General features: G+C 38.3%; 1 protein-coding gene across 1 annotated transcript in view; it reads left to right on the forward strand.

Annotated features, from left to right (window-relative positions):
* PDE7B (phosphodiesterase 7B) overlaps positions 1-18,045 on the forward strand; it is a 183,892-nt gene that overhangs the window by 58,588 nt on the left and 107,259 nt on the right. The window contains exon 3 of the mRNA XM_075035782.1: positions 5,932-5,992. Within this exon, the coding sequence (XP_074891883.1) occupies positions 5,932-5,992 (61 nt within the window). The remainder of the gene's footprint in view (positions 1-5,931; positions 5,993-18,045) is intronic.

Consider the following 18,045-nt stretch of genomic DNA (forward strand, 5'->3'; position numbering starts at 1 on the left):
AAAGGCCACAGGTGAAGATTCAGCAAAATTCAGAAGTATATGACATTTAAGTGCATCTCAAGATTACCAGAGTATTGGCAGGGAACTTCCTTGTTTTACATAAACATTGATTTAGTCACTAACAGATATGATTACAAGGCTTTCATTTTGGGGGAGGTGCTTGTGAAAAGGCTGCAGGCAGGACAGACTACATATGTCAGTCTGCTCTGGGAGTTCCTGTACTTTCTTTTGTCCCTGTCAGAGAGGAGAGACAGAACTGGAAATACCACAAGTGTAACAAGGCATTGGAAATCCTACAGTTCCTACACTCGGATATTTCATCAGCATTTGGGATGAATCCACCTTAAGTCTCCTCCCAGGCAGCCTGAAGATGAAGAGCATGTGGCCTGACTCCTTGTGAAATATTGCCCTTAATTTTCAGCTATTTATATGAGTGGCCAGTTGTTTTTATAAAAGATTGCTAAGACTTACGAAGTAGTGTTGCTTTTCACACTAACAGACTTCACATCTATAAATCTTTAGGCAATTGGAATGATGCTTTTACATACTAGAGGACTTTGTTCAAGTACTTTTTTAAAGGTGATGGAGAAAGGAACATAATAAGAAAACAGAAATATGAATAACAGTAGCATTATTTTGCCTCCAAGCTATTCTGTTTTTTTCATAGGAGCATAGAAGCTGTTTTCTCTGTCTTAAATTCTTTTAATGAGTTGTATCTATGAGTATGTCTTTTAACTCTGATTTCCAAAGGAATGAGAAATTATACACAGTAGTCTGAAAAAAGACAAAAAAGGAAAGAAAAAACTTCTACCAAACAATGTTGTTATGTAGAATCCACTTCTTTCTACTATTGGTTAAAATATTGGTTAAAATAAAGCATGTTAACTTAAGGTTACTTTAAAAAAAGAAATCAGATGATTCTTAAAAAATATTTGGCATGCAATCAATGTGTAATTAACACATGTCCTCTGTTTGGAGGTATAATAATCCCTGTCACCTCCTGCAAAAAGAAAATTATCCAATATTTATTGTCATGTTTGGCTGACCGTGTCCATCTAGTACCTCTCTGATTATCGCAGTGTTGGAAGAGACATATGTGTTGAAAACCATAGTCAGGTGAAGAGAGAACAGAGTGAAGAAACCTATAAATATGGTTCCTACTCAAATAACCTTTGTACTGACTAAGGTGTCTTTTCAAAACTTGATCGTCTGCAGCTTAAAAAGGTCAAAATTGTGCATGTTCAAATTTCATGCCAGGAAAACTCTCACATTTTTTAAACACTATACACTCTAAAATTATTATAATAGTTAAATGTTAATTATATGCATTTAATAAGTAGAAAATTAACATGCCACTTACTGCAATTCTCATGACAAACACTTTCAGATCTTTACTTGCTGAATTTTGTCATAGGTAGGAATTCAGCCCTATTTATTTCAACTACTTGATTTGCATCTCTCTCCTTAAAATGTGTAATGCTTTAATTTACCATACAGATAGAAGTTGAATACAATAACTTCAAAAACATTTTTTGCATAGATAAAGTTTTCTCCACAACATAAAAAACCCCCAAAACTAAGGGCATATTCTGTCTGGGGTATATACACCCTGTTTATTGCTACATATCTCAAATCCTCCAATGCAGGTGGTGTGAGCCCAGGCATGCTGGAAATGGAAACCCAACCTATGAATGATCACGTAATACCAGAGAAGTAATATGAGATGCATTACTGCATTAGTACAACTGACTAGAGTAGATTTTCCATCCGCTCTCTGCATGAACTTATTTTTCTGCCGGTTGCGCCTTGCTTTTCTGCAGTTTTACTTACACTGTTTTGGCAAGGGGCTCCTTGCAGAAGACTTCCTGTTTTCCTGTGTACTCCTCATAGTATCTTGCAAAGAGGTCATCTTGCCTGAAAACACTCTCCTCCAGCAGACTCTTTGGCTATAGAGGATGGTGCCTGTGTAATATGGTATATCCCTTTTCCGACAGGTGGTACTGGGCCATTATAGCCAACCAGGCTGACTTCAAGCTCACCAGTTTACTCATCTCATCAAAGGACCTGAGTTCATGTCACATTTCTTCTGAATATCATGCCCTTTCATCCCTATTCTCTAACAGCAACTCTTTTTTTTCTCTTTGTTTTTTTAAGCTCACTTTCAGCTGCTCTGTGATTCAGTCTCTTTTTCCATGGGGAACTTGTAAGTCCCATTCTAGTTTACTATGTTTCAGCTTGTGTAACAGACTCAACATCACAGCATGCATCTGATCTCAAAAAAGGGAGTTGAGAATTTATTAATTTTTTTCTTATGCAAATACTTTCTCACATGCATACTGAATTGCAGGCTGCAATCCTATGTGGAAATACATCTATATTACTGGAAATATTATTAACTGAAAGTAACTATACTTTCCTCTTCTCCAGAAAGAGAAAAAAAACCCCCAGAGTCTAGTCCAGAGTTCAGTGATTCAAGAGATAGAAAGGTATAATGAAGATTCAGAGAGGTGAATTTTACTTGTATTTACCCACTTCTTTGTTAAATCTGACCACTTCCAAACACAGCAGTGTTTTAAGATTTTCAACAACAAATCCTCTCTCACTTCAGGGGAAGTGAAAACCAGTGGTATTATTTTCAGCAGGACTGCCTCTATAAACTCACCAGCCCAACACCCAGGACTACATATTGCAGAGCCAGTCCTACCAGTCCTGTAGTAGTCCTAACCATGAAGCCCAAACTGAGATTTAAAATGTCCCAAATTCAGGGATCATTTAGATCCAAGAATATGATTTCTCATATGTTTAGAGAGTGAAATCTTGGAACTGCAATGAGCTTCAAATACAGGTCAGAACTGAAAAAACAACCTCATCATAGATTTCAAGAAATGAAGTTCAGAGGCAGCTCTCCTGTTTGAATTTATTGCTTTTTCTAACTGGATAATATGCTTGGTCTTTATGGCAGACCATTGATACTCTTACTTCTCTAAAACGGGAGCAGAAAACTCCTATCTTCTTCCAGACCTGACTCCTATGAATACAGCTAGTGCTGCTTATAAGCAGCAGCTTCTAGAGGCTGTTTAGCCAGTCTTTAAAAGAGATGTCATGTTTCCCTCTCAGCTTCCCCAACAGACATATACAGTGATCTACACGTGTGCAATAGGTCTGCATATGCACAGCAGCTATGTCCGGGGTTATTCTTCCTCCTGTCTCTGCTTTCTGACTGGTTGAAATTAAAAAGTAGAATAACCAGCATCTAATGTCAAATTCCTATTCCTGCTGTCTGATGGATCTACTCCTGACTCTGTAGCCAACTTAGAAGCTTTCAGGAGAGAATAAGCAGCTGCTTTGGGACTAGTTTGGAAATGGATGGGAACTGGACAGACTCTTGGCCTCATCTCTCAGTACCAGCCCCGATATACAAGCAGGCGGAACAAACCCAAACCAGAAAGGGAAGTAAACCGGCCCAGGAAAAGGACAGGAGAAGCTTATCCAGCCCTGGCAGGAATTCATAGCAGTGGTGGCAAAGGCTCTGTTTAATCCTAAAGATTAGATCTTGAAGTCATTCCTTACTTCTTGTTCATGGAAAACATTTGCTAACAGCAAAAATGCCCAAACAACTCTTTTTTTTTTTTTTTTTTTTTTTTTTGAATGAGCAGAAATGAGTCCCTGCTGCATTTCTGTGCCACTTTACACATCCAGGATCCAACTAAGTTTTTTTCAGATGCTCTGAGCAGTTTGGTAACAGCTTATTTTTCATCCCATTGATGTGCACCTATGAGCTTTTACTGGCATCAGAAATTAAATTGCTGCAGAAGCTTTTTCTCCTGGTATTTCCAGCTGCAGTGGTAGTAGTGAAAAATCTCCAAGGCTGACAACTCTAGCACGATTTTCAGCCAGTTCTGTGGGTTGCAGCGGTTAAGGAAATTCAGATAAGGCTATGAACTTGTATACAGTTATCTGAATCTTACTTGCAAAGTTTTCAAAGTTCATCCATCATCATAATGGATCCTGTGGGATGTTAGTGGACTCTGGGGCACATTAGCCATTTTCCCAATTTCATAACACTAGGACTGGTGAGTATTGTTAGATATTGTAAGACATCATTTGCCAGCCTGAAATGTGGTATTTATATAAATATGTCTGGAACATACAATATGTCTGAGGGGCTAAATAAAAAATAACCAAAGGTTTTCAAAGAGCAGTGTAAATTCAGGGGTGAGGCAGGCACTGAATTTTGATGTCACATCTGTGTTTGTCTAAGTATACTTATGGTCATGAAGAAGAAGCTGGGATATTTCTGTGAAAAGATGCCCATATCTTAACATTCTTCCTAGAAAAATAAATAGCAAATTTCTGTGTCTCCTGAAAGGGAGCTGGTATAAGAGCATGTGTAAAATTAACTTTGAAATGCTAGGTGTTGTTTTTCTTTTGCAGTCTTTCAGTAGTACGTGCTCCCACCTAGGAAGGTTAATACAGGCATCTGTTTGCTCTTTTTAGATGTACTGATATATGAAAAGACTCTGTGTGGGAGATGGGCTTTTGTTTGTTTGTTTGTGTTTATTTCGGTGTGAGGGAGGTGAAGGCTATTTTAAAAATAGTGAGTTCCAAATGTGTTGTTCATTCATGAAGCTGTTGCTGTGTTTCATCTTCTTTGAAGCTCTGGGGTTTTTTACTTACCTGATTCTTTGTAGGTTTAAATATTTGCTGCAAATGCCACTTTTATTAACAAAAAGAAAAAGACAGTATAAACCACTTTGTCTTACATAAGAGAAAAAGCCATAGGCACTGAAAACAGGAAACTGCATAAGAAAGGGAGAGAAAGGAAAAGGAAGGGAAATGGAGAGTTCTCTGTGATTTTTCCAAACTTGAACCACTGTGCTTTTATTCCCATTATTCTCATGGTCATAGATACCAAAACCATAAATATGTAGATAAGGAAGTACAGACCACTTTTACCTATAAAATATGAGGCTATCCTTAAGCCCCTATCATGAGCTTTGAGTGTAGTGATACAAAATTAAATCTTTTTTTTGTAGCACCTGAAGCAACCACTACTGAAGTGAGTGGGATCTGTACAGTGAGGGACTTTAATCTGAGCTGGATCAGACCCATGAGCCACACCAATTATGTTTCTCCTGGCAGCTAAACTGACATGCCTGTCTGCATAAAGGACTCAAAAATGATGTCTTATCTTTGAAAACAACACAACACCTCTGTATTCTGATCCTAAGTCTAATGATGTTCCTTCACTGCGTTTTTATAGGGACAGAACATCAGCCCTGATACTATATATGTACCTGTGAATATTATTTTTCCTTAACAAAGCATGTTAGCATAGAGACGTAAATTATTTGCACCTCACAAAGAACAATTTTACTCATAGGTTTTATGGAGAGTTCAAATTTTGTGAAATGACAGCTTTCCTTAATAAATATTTAAGAGTGTTTTTTTCAAATAAGTTCATTTCACAGAAATACAAATTGTTGGATCAGCATAGCTGTTTGTTTTGTTTCCAACTGGATCATTTCACAGATCCTGTTTAGGGTGCAGCCATGTGACAACTAAATCAGTATACTGGAGAGGGCTGCAATGTGTACCAGTGGTAAATGAGGCCTCCTGTTTAATTAGGTCTGATGGTACCAGAGTAATGTGGATCACATAGTAGCTTAAGCCATAGATACAAACATGATAGGTGATACCTTGAGTTTTTCTCGGTGAACACCCTGGAATACAGTGTTGACCTATCCTTGCACATTAGCAATGTCCATTCTTCCTCAAACTTTGGCTACTTGAAAATCTTTTGATTTTGACATTTTTACAATGTGTCTTTGGATATGTCTAGTTCCAAAACATATACAGACGTATCAGAGGACAAGGACAGGGATACTATCACAGAGTCTTTAACTAAATATATCATGTGTTTTTTTTCAGAGGTGCGGAGAAATCTCATTTGATAGTCCTGACCAGAATGCCAAATGTGTTCGCATGCTAGGTAAGGCTAAGAGGTTTTTTCCCTTTTGATATGAGAAGTGTGTGAAAGTATGTTTAATTGGGGATTTCTTCTCAAAAGCACACGACAATGGCTGTGATGATTCACAATGGCATTTACATAGCTCATCCACATGTACTCCTCATTAATATATTCTTTACAGTGGATTTTCAATTATTGAAACAAAGTATATATATATATTCCAGTAGTGCCCATCTGCATAGATGAAAATATAGCTGTACCAGCACTATAGTTGTAACCCCTGATGTACTCAAGTCCAGAACTCATATTTGAAAGCTGAAAATCTCTACTTTGAAAGAGAGTATTAATTTCACAAATATGTATCAAAAGCCTCTGGGTCAGACCTTCAGCTGCATCAATCAGCAAAATTTCAATCACTGTGATTTTACAGATTTGCGCTGGTGTAGCACTTTGCCCATCATTTGTAAAAATTAATATTAAGTAGAAGTGTCTATTCTTTGGAAACATTACAGGAATGTTCTGCTATGTTTCTTTAATTTCTGTGACCAATTTTATTGTATTTGCTTGTTTCACCTACAATGCTAGTACTGAAACATTAACAGTACAGCTAGTATCACAGTGAAACACAGGGAGTAAATGTCTAAAAACCTAAAAGATAATCTTTACTGAGAAAAAATGAAATCATAGAACACTTGCAGGATTACACTTTAAATTCTGAAGACCTTTCAACTGCCAGGGTTGAGATAAATGTACACTGTAAATTAGAGCATTGCATCTAATAACATGAAGACTGAAATAGTCACAATTTTAAAAACTGCAACTGGCAACATGTAGGAACTTAATTCCCATCTGGCTGCATAGCTGTGTTCTGTAATAACAGATTATGTGGTTTGTTGTTTATATTCATTAAATCCTATTGTCACAATAGACTATAATTGCTGCAGAGGAAATCTGTCATGCTTATAGTGCACAGATCCCAACAGATGAACTGACACAATGGGCCGTAATGATCTGTTACATCAGTGATCCATGGTTAGAGGTTCTTAATGGAACAAGCTGACAGAAAAGATACACTTGTGATCCTTTATCATGCCAATTATAATCTACAGCTTAAATACCATTGGGTTCATAATACTGTAGTTCTAAGGAAGTTATATCCATGCAAATGTTATTATCCATTAGGGGAAAAAAAAGGAGGGGTGGAAGAGGGGACAACAAAAAAATTACCTGAAGATTAAAGTCTTCTGCACAGGTTCGTTCACTATTTGGTTTGGCATTTTTATAACAAGTCAGTCCAAAACTGGGAGTTTGGCACCATCCTTAATGTAAATGATTCTTTAGGAGCAAGGAGCAGAACAAGATCTTGTTTCCATTGCATATATTCTTATCTATGTCTTGTAGTATATGCATGTGCAAGAATGAGAACATATGTTAGGGTCTGTAAGGAAACTGCTAGGAATGTAGAAATTACTCCAAAGGGACATGCCAAAGGTGTGACTGGCTCTCAGAGGTTACATCTCTTGTATTTAAAAATATTTCGCCTGCTCTTATTATTTTTCAGTGTCTCTAACAAATTAAGGACTGTAGTGTCATATATAATATAGGATATTAGATTTCACCCCAAGGTATCTCATAATGTACAGAGCTGAGATTATTCTAAGTGCAAGTGGATATCCCACAACTGGCTCTGTAAGAGGTATGGGAAGTAGAAACTAACATTATATGGTTGGTCTGAGGGCAACAACTGGACACAAACTCCACTGTCTTGATCTATCACATAAATGTGTGTGGTTCTGGTAGTGCTATAAAGCCAGAGGGTGTCCATTCTGGTACCTCTCCTTTCATACTGAACTCTGTGCAGTAGAGCAGGAGCCAGAGAACATGCAAACTAAAAGGTCTCGGACTTTGTGCTGAATGCGTTGTGTGGCGTCCAATTTCAGATTTTACAAGGGAATTGAATTTCCGAGAGAACGAAACACAAAGTTTGTCACTGATCAATGCAAAGCTGACATTATAACATCTGTGGGTGTAACTAGTGAACAAAGCACAACGTGCCTTCAGAGGACATCTTTCTTGACTGCATGGTCTTTGAAATATGCTGAAACAGTCGTGCTGTCATTTACTGTAACAGTGACACAGTGCCAACAGAAATTTAGAGGGCAAGTCCCAGCAACTGCAAGAGGATAATTACTTAGTAAGAAAAGAAACACAGGAGTCTGGAGTACTGACTGTATTTCTTCAGGGATCTTTGACGCAAGACCAGTCCTTACTTGGAACGGTACATTGTCGAGCAGTACTCTAAAATGGTAACAGCTGATTTTGTCAGAAAAGGTCTGTTTCTGGGTCATGCTACTGGTTCTGGGTTAGCTTCATATTTAAAGGTTTTTAGCAGTAACGCTAGGCTTGCTACTGTGAGTCCACATTCCTTGAGGTAACATGGATTATGTGGGGGAGGTTCTTTTTCTATAGAGGTTGAGGAGGAGAGGTTTGCAGTGAAAATCTTATTTTAGTCCTATCTTCCTGCTAGAAAACAGGAAATAATAGATAAAGAAATGCCTAAACACTTACAATGGCTATAGTGAAAGTAGGTTACTTTTCAATGGACTGACTAGATATCACTCAACCTGAGCTTAAGAGCAAAAGAATCAGTTTAATGCCTCATCTTTCAGCAAGGGAGTGATGGATATTTACAATGCAAGTGTGAAAAATATCTTGAACAACTAAATTAAATGGTCATTTAGCAGTGCTTCCTGAGGATATAGTAGATAATAACTATGTGCTTCTGCTCAGGATATGCTTAGTATCAGTGTAATTATGTGTACTACAGTTCTTACAGAAAATTATGTTGTCCCTCTTATGCTTTATATCGTGCTTGTTTCTTTACAATTCTGTATGTTATACTACTTAAAGCAACACAACTTTTGTAACTGTCACAGAAGAAAGTCGGTCAGTGGCCCACCCTAGACTTTTGAAGACCATTGGTTCAGATCCTAAATCTGTCACAGATTTCTTGAGCCTGGCATTGGCTAAGGCTTTAAACACGTCCATTGACCTTTGAAAAATGGGAAGAGAAGTGCTTCCTCACTTCTTAGGAACAAGAAGAATAAATTTATAAGTACAATGAGAAGCTGAAGTACTATGTAATGCAGGTCATAAAAATACCACACTGACAATAAAAGTGTGTTGTCAGAGGTTTCCCTTGAATCTCTGAGTCTCTCTGGAGCCACCAGTAGCTCATCAGCACATCCAGTGCAAGGTAGAAAATCTGCACTGTTCTGCTTAAATTGGAGCTGTTATCAAGTTAGTGAGGGCACTCGACCATGATAAAATTGCTAGATAATGCTGAACTGGATGTCAAAAAGCTTTTCCTTTATGCTACATTCTGGAATTATAACCCTGGGCTCCTCATGCCCTTTACTTATAATGATTTTGACTTTAAAAAAAAAATTGAGCATATAGCAAGGTACTCACTATGTTGTTATTAGTCCAGATATTCATATTATGAAGGGTAGAAGGGAACTATCCCTCTCCCTAGAGCACCCACTGATATTTTCAATGGCACAACCTGTGGTTAATTTTTCCCATATGTAGACAAACATATTCTGGGCTCAGACATGACACAATGTCATATCATGCAGAGATAATTGGGTTAGTTTGCTGTGAAAATTGCTGGTTGGATGCCTAAGCTAATTAACTCTGCTGGGAAGAATTGCGTACTAGCTTGGAAGAGTCCAAACTTAAGGCAACTTAACTGGTTCTCACATCTTAACTAGCTCATCCAAAGCTAACTCTGTAACCTCTACATGGCAGAGCACCGAGTTTTATGAATTTATCCTGGAAAGAATAACATTCCCATATCAGGCTCTAGGATTAGTACAGAAGGAAAAAGGTCTGCCAACTAAAAGAGAAACTTCGGTGTATAAATAAATACCAGTTTATACAGAATAGATATGGTTATCCTATAGTTGCTGTTTAGAAAGTAGGCAGCTACAGTCATCATAACACATACAAAATTAAATGATCCCATCAGTTTAAACCTGTTCGACCTTACTGATGACAGTGAAGTAAGGGGTATGGATGATAAAAGCAAATTATCTAGTTTGTTACTCTAGTAACCAGTCTTCCACCACCAAATTTGGTCTTTACTCCTTACTGAAATGCTGAATAGATTTTTAAGAGGTCACATCTCTTGCTGGCCAACTCTGCTGTCTGCAGAGATTTTTTCCAGGGGAAATGTGAATTGCCCTCCTTAAGGAGCTAGTTAGTAAGATGAAAACACAAGCCTTCCAGATGCCCCATGGCAAATGGCTGAGGTGCTTTCTTTTCATTATTGTAAATTCCATGCAGACAGGAATAATGTGGGTGAGTTTTGTTTCCCTTTTGGTGTAGACTTAATCCTTGCAAAAGCAGACAGATGAATCCTTGTTTGGAATAAAAGTAGTTTCCTCACAAATAGCCATTTAAAATTCATCCAAGAAAAAAAGCAATCAAAAAAAAAAAAAAAAGGTGGGGGGTGGCACCTTTCTTTTTCTTCTCCAGACTACTGGAACATAACTTTGTTCATTTGGGGCAACAAACTTTTTCATATTGCAGCAGAGAGAGGTGCCTACCTCCCTCACCCCCCAAAAAGTCTGCTTTGTGGCGTACTTCCACCGTTTATTACCTATGGAGAGTTATGGTTAAAGGTATCGGCATTTAGCCATGAAATGTGTTTCATGGATCCAGCTTCAGTCTTGGTGGCTCTTTGCCCACAGCAGAAAACCACCACACATTTGAACAGAGTTGGCAGCCGCAGCTTAAGAGAGAGAGACATTACTGGAATAACAACTGTGTTGAAAGCCAGGACTGAGGGGTACTGGCAAGGCTCTGCCTGGCTGGCCTCTGCCTTACATAACCGTTGAACTCACCTTCACTGGGGAGGGGGGGAAGCTATTAAAATTTACTTTGAGAAACCTAATCAGGTAAATAACCCTGTAACTTACTGGGGAAAGTAAATATTGAAGATTAGTTAAATGTGTCAATTTGCCCTTCAATGGAGGAAGAATCAGAAATGAGGCAGCTAATCAAATGGTTCTGCACGGGTCAAGCTTTGCAGTTTTGCAAAGCTTTCTGGAGCCCTCGCTGACATCATTTGAAATGCGACCCTATATCTCTTGCACACGCAAAACTTCTACTGAAACTGACAGGCATGCATGAGCAATGGTGTTCTAAATAGCCAAATATACGGACTATTTATATCCCAGTCATTCGAAGACTTACACGTGCACTTGACCTTATGCAGACTAAGTATTCTATCTGTGCAAATAACATCACAATAAGCACACAAATTAATCTTTGTAAAATTAAGCAATATGCTTATGGGAAAAAGGCCTAAAATCTACAATGACTAGCAAGAAATCTGCACTCATCGCTTTGCTGCCGGTCAGGATAACTCAGAACTTTGTAGCAGTGGGAGGGGGGAGGCTTAGGATGTCTGCTACAAAAAGATAGGTTTCTATTCCATGAGCAGCTTGCAACACAGGATGAAGGGAAGCAGGTTTTTTTCCACTATAAAGCAATGGTGCAAATGCATACAGAAACATAAACACTACGTCTCTTTTTGATATTTTGTTAATGTAGATAAATTCAAATCTAAACATATAAGCCCACACTAGAAGCTCTTCACTTATATTTTATACTGTAACTGCCAATGAAAGTCTCTCCGCCAACAATTTATTCTGTTGAGAACAGTATGATTTAGATAAGAATTCTGGAACTGTAGCTCCTCCCCAGTTGAGTAGACAAAGGTAGAGATTTTCAAACAACTTCTAATACTTCTTCTTTTTTCTAAAATATCATTCCAATATTTTAACACACTTTAAAAATAAGTCTCAACTCCTGATCTTACAATTATGCTTGTAAATGCATTTAAAAATTCATATCTCTGTGACCTTGCCACCATCAAAATAGAGGCCTCTTGCTCTTTCATGTCACTTAAGACCTCCTACTATCATGAGATTTGTGCCCAAAACCGCAAAGGATGTAAATATCAAATCCATCTCCTAGTTTCGTGACTATTTGATTAATTTGGCTAAGAAACTATAAAAAAGATAAAATAAATTGTATATTTTCAAGAGCAGTTCTCAAATACCATCTTATTATTGAAGTAGTTTTGATTTAATTACTATTTTAGGTAATTATATAGCCTGGTAGCTGAGTGACAGTGACCACCTGCTTATCCTGTTCTGTCCTGTAAATCAGGTCAGACTGAAAACACTTGTCTTGCAGTATTCTACCTTTCAGAATGGTGCTGAAGGAGACAAAAACTAGCCTTGGCATTTTGAGTAGGCATATGAAACACTTTTCAAAATGTAATTTCTTGTTGTTTTTTTTCTATCACTCAAATGTTAACTTGAACCATATATAGTTTTATCCTATGTCTGAGCTTGGTGCAGGAAAGCAATGGGAGTGTCAAGGGACTTGGAGGGAACACAGTAATGAGGATTTGACACCATCAGTATGATGTACCACACCATGATGACTTTCTGTAGAAGGGAGAGTTACTGTGTTGCCCACAGCTACAAAAGCCATTCATTGGGACCACAGGATCCAGTTGAGATACCAAAGCTCAAGAGATTATTAAAAAGACCCCCTCCCCCAACTAAAAATACCCCAAGCCCCTGACCCTTCACCTTCTCTTTCTATCAAAAAGGCTTTTTGACTTGGCTGAGAATCTCACCACATATCCCATTCAGAAGGGTTTAGAAGGGACTTACACAGGTTTGTAAGTCCTATCCGGCAGTTGGACTCAAAGCATGGCTACAAATACTAGCCAATGTAGTGCAGTGTGAAGCCAAGAAGTACCCCTCTTTTTGTCCAAAGAATGCTGCAGACAGAAGGATTGCATTCTGCTGTCCATTTATGTAACAATCTAGTGAAAGTTTAAACTTTGGATTCTGGGTTTTCATCTCCCTTAAGTAGTTAAAACCCACAGTACCCATTTTTCTCTTAACCACCAAACTAAAGGCAACACAGATTAGGGTTAGGTTCTCTCTGTTCCACCTATTGACCCTACACAAGGAAAAATGCTGGGTATGGCCCCAGGAGGCTAACAAATAGGCCTATGACTTGCACCCCATCTGGGTGAGCACACACGTATAAGACAAGAAGAATCCTGAGTTTTGTTTCCCAGACATTTCCCCTTTTTTGTGTGTGGGTTTTTTTGGGGTTTTTTTGTTAAACTAGGCACTTCTTAGATAAAGCAGAGAAAGAGTTGCTTGATTGATTTACTGAAGATGATCTCATATCTTATTTCATGGTATTTGTCACATGAGTTATTGCTGATCCCCTGCTGGAAAAAAGATTTCAAGTGCCTATTCAGTCTGCTGCCTCACAGTTCGATTTTTCTTCGTGCCTAACCTCGTGCCTAAACATGGACTGCATTCACATAATTTCCCATCTTCTTTGTCCAAACTGTTATGAGTGGGATGTGTTCATCCAAAGTACTTGCTGTACAGCAAATCACTGTGACTAACCATACTGCTGTAATAACACTCTCTCAAAAAAATGGGAAGGGGGGGAAAAGAGCAATTATTAGATCTATTAATGGGGCCAAATTGGAGAAGAAAACACTTATCCATAGTTTAACAGTCAGCCATCCCTTCATAACAGCATGAGTATAATAAAATCTCCAGATGTAAAATTTCCAAACTTAGATTTAAATGTTTTAAATTTATATTTTGTGGTTTGAGCTCATCTCTAGCAATTAATCATTGTTTCTTTAATTATTACTTGGTGATACCTTGCAGTTTCACAGTCCCTGCAATTTCCTATAGATTACTGTGTAGCTACCCTTAGTAAGAGTGATTTATGTCTGAGAAAGCCACGGAGTTCCTGTGCTTTCAAGCACTCAGTTTCTGGCTGTAAATGTTCATATACTTCTCAGCTTAAAAATGCATTTTCCTATATTCTTTTCTGCTCTGTGTTGTAAAGGATGTCTCATTGTATTCTGGAGATAAAAATTTTTGCTGTTCTGAAATGTTGTTAATAATTTTACCATTCTTACTGAGAACTGGGAGTACATTATTTGTAGGAATTTTTTTTCACCTTTAGTATATAAAAGAAAAACCCACAAAATCAAACACCTGCTGTTCTTTAGCCTTGCTAGCTGGGTAGCTAGCTTTCTTTGACGGCGTTAGCTTTCTTTTCTTTCTTTTTTTTTTCCCATAAATTATCATTTCTGGTGATAATCTGTTGTTTCCTTGTACATCTCATACTTCTTAAAGCATTAAGCTGATCTCTTAGATCATCCCTTGATCGCCAAACTACTTAAGTGTGTATTTACATACTTTCACTGAAGCCAAAAAATGCGTAGGCTGAAATATGTTCCTGTGCCAGGGTCAGTCACAGTGTCTAGGACTGGGCATGCTCAAGCCCTGATCTGATCCAAATACTTGAGACTCTGGGCTTATGAAATCATGGAGTGTGGCTATGAATACTGGTAGTAAATGACAGGAACTCAATTTAGCAACAAGAAATGGAATTTCTGAATCTCAGATAGCTATGTCAAGAGATTACTGTATTTCTTACAGAAAAGTTCAGAGAGTGCTTCTACTGGATTTCCCTTATAGGGCATTCCTCTCATTCTGCAGATGAAATAATGCTGAAGATAGTTGGGATACAATTAATCTGGCAGAATGGCTGTAAACATCTGTAAAAAAAATTTTTTTTAAAGACTACAGCCATCATCTAATCTTCCCTGTTGTGGCTGAAAAGAATGAGAAAGAGGTACTTCCTTCAGACTCAGCTCATTGCAAAATAGACGTCTGAAACTGGTCTGAGGAACCCTGCTCAGAGAGTACCCATTTCTCTCTGTTGACTGCTAAAGAAGCTGATGTGTGGATGTGAGCAGTTGGAGGAGATTAATCTTACTCCTGGAGTACAGACGTTGTTTTTCATGGTGTTCAAAGCTCTAAACTTTAAAGTGTGGGGGATAATAGAAAATCAGGCTAATCAACCTCATCTGTAATTTATTGTTTTTTAATATAAAAACAATTTCTAAGTTTTCAGCATATTTGTAGTAATGTAGGTAGCAAATTGGTTTTATTAACTGAACTATTTTCCTCATTGCCTTTGTGAAGTCTTAATTTCTTTCTCTCTTGCCCTGTGACATAGCTGCAGGACCTTTTCTGACATCTGAATAGCTCCTGAATTTTAGTTGAATAAAGTAAATTGAAAGCATGATAAAAGATTTTTCAGATGCTTGAGGGGTCCAGATTGGCCTGATGATCACACTGTCCTGTAGGCAGAAAATTTGACTATATTATGAAACATTTGGATATGAAGACTAAATTCAGCCATTAATATGGGAAGTATGGTTTTGATTTTCATAATATTTTAAATACACATTTCCTCCCATGGTAAAATTTTTAAGGAGGGTACTCTATAGCCTCTCCTTGTAAAGAGTATGTCTACATTAGTGTTTTAGGCCAGATCAGGGGTGTGTTTTTGAGATGCTACCCCAAGTTACTGCAAACTTTGGTTTGCATTATGGAGCAGTCTCAGAACAGACAAACTGGATTACTTTCACATGAAATAAAGCAAGCCATGTGCTCTGGGAGCATCTCTAGTGCATTCTAGCTGCTACTAGACATTTAATCCATTGGAAATAGATGAGAAGTAGTCCAAACCAAATCCTCCAAAGTATATACAGTGCAGACACTGGGGCCTCAGCTGTGGCTGTTTAACTCAAGCAATCTGCTCTTCTTGTGCTACCTGCTTCTGTGAACCTTGTCAGAGAGTCAACACCAGTCGTGACTTCAACCCAACAGCTGCTCTGACACACAGATTTCTGTACCCACACATTGCCTTCAGGACCATTCAGCTCAGTTAAGGTTTAACTGTGGATGCACAGGATGTAGGTCAATTGTAATTTATGACAGGTTGTAAGCATGTGTTTTCCTGGATATTGTTTGCCTAATTCCAGTACATGTGCCACCAATTTGTGCATGCAACCTAAAACTCTGTCAGTCATTTGTATTATACTCTGAAATGAGGAATGGCAAATGTGATTTAGTCCAATGTGAAATACTATCCTTTTTGAAACTTAAGGTAAAATGCCTTTTAACTCTAGGTCAGGATTTCACACTGAGTTTATAGATTAATACAGAGCAAATTTAATTTAGCACTTAATTCAAAGGAATTATTATTATTCCAGAGCTTTGTTTATTGACATACAATAGTGAGATCCTCACATTTTACTCACACATATACAAGACAAATTAATATTGTAGTACCTTTTTGTTTTATAACAGAGTGCTAACGGAAGGAACTCAGAAATACTGGCATCATACACTTGATATTTCTTACAAGAAGGAGAGGACTAGTGGCCTAGAATTGACTTCTCCATCCAAAAATAGTGTAATAAACTGACATCAGAATTGTATAACATTATCATAACAAGAAACATTACCATGCTGACAGAAGAAGACAGTTATTTTCAGTGTCTTTCAGCCAGTTAGATAACAATATGTAAAGATAGCCCATACAGATATAAGTGCTTTTGTCTTATTTTTGGTTTTGTTACTAAATACTGTATGAAATCTAGAATATCATCTTAAAAAGAAGCCTCTGCATTTTCACTCCATGAGCTGTATTTCAGGTTTATACAAAAGTAGGAAGACAAATTTATAGTTAAGGTACGTGACTGGGCACTTTGTCAAGTCCCAGAATGTGCTCTGGCACTTTGGTCATTGAGACAGGCGTTTGTCAAGAGACAGGTCATTGCTTGTCTAAGAAAAAGACAGAAATTTTACCTCCCTCAGCTCTAACTGCCCTGCGAAGATTTTATAATGGAACCTAATTTCTTTACCTATTGGTTTACAGCATTTTATATTTACAGACTCAGGTCAGTATCTGCCATGCAACAACAGCATTGTTAAACTGGTATTACAGAATCATAGAATCATTTAGGTTGGGAAAGACCTTCAAGATCATCGAGTCCAACCACCATCCACGCCCACTAAACCATGTCCTGAAGTACCCCGTCTACGCGCTTTTTGAATACCTCCAGGGATGGTGACTCAACCACTTCCCTGGGCAGCCTGTTCCAATGTCTGACAACCCTCTCAGTAAAGACATTTTTCCTAATATCTAACCTAAATCTCCCTTGCCTCAACTTGAGGCCGTTTCCTCTGGTCCTATCAGCAGCCACCTGAGAGAAGAGACCAGCACCCACCTCACTACAATCCCCTTTCAGGTAGTTGTAGAGATTGATAAGGTCTCCCCTCAGCCTCCTTTTCTCCAGACTAAACAGCCCCAGTTCCCTCAGCTGCTCCTCATAAGACTTGTGCTCCAGGCCCCTCACCAACTTGGTTGCCCTTCTCTGAACACGCTCCAGCACTTCAATGTCTTTCCTGTAGTGAGGGGCCCAAAACTGAACACAGTATTCAAGGTGCAGCCTCACCAGTGCCAAGTACAGGGGAACAATCACCTCCCTGCTCCTGCTGGCCACACTATTTCTGATACAGGCCAGGATGCTGTTGGCCTTCTTGGCCACCTGGGCACACTGCTGGCTCATATTCAGACACTGCTGGCTCATATTAGTTTGCTTTACTTTGGAAACCTCAAATAGAGTTGCCAATACACCCAGCCATTCTGTGGATATTCAATTAAAATTGCCACGAGACTGCTCCTATGGAAGGAGTTGTGAGGATGTGAAAGTAAGCTAAGGGGTAGCATAAATTATTTGAGTCCCTGGTTAGTAGCTACATGATGTAGCAGCAACAGTAGTCACTGACAGAGCTCTGTTGGAAAAGGAAGATGAATGGCAGATGCTCCATTGTAATTTCTTGCTATCAGCAGAGAGCATAACAACAGGCATTAATCCACTGGCTTAATCAGAGGTAATAATATGTCCAGGGAGCTACCACTTCCAAGGCGCAAGTGCAATTGCTGTCATTGTACATTTGTCCTAGAGGGCTCTTTAGGCAAGTGCATGTCATAATACTTTAGGAGCCAAAAGAATCCGAGTTCATGTGACTTTAATTATTAACATATTTCCCTTTTCTTAAAAAGAAGGAATGGAAGAGTCATAA

Source organism: Buteo buteo, chromosome 9, assembly GCF_964188355.1.
Source record: "Buteo buteo chromosome 9, bButBut1.hap1.1, whole genome shotgun sequence".
NCBI classification, from domain to species: Eukaryota; Metazoa; Chordata; class Aves; order Accipitriformes; family Accipitridae; genus Buteo; species Buteo buteo.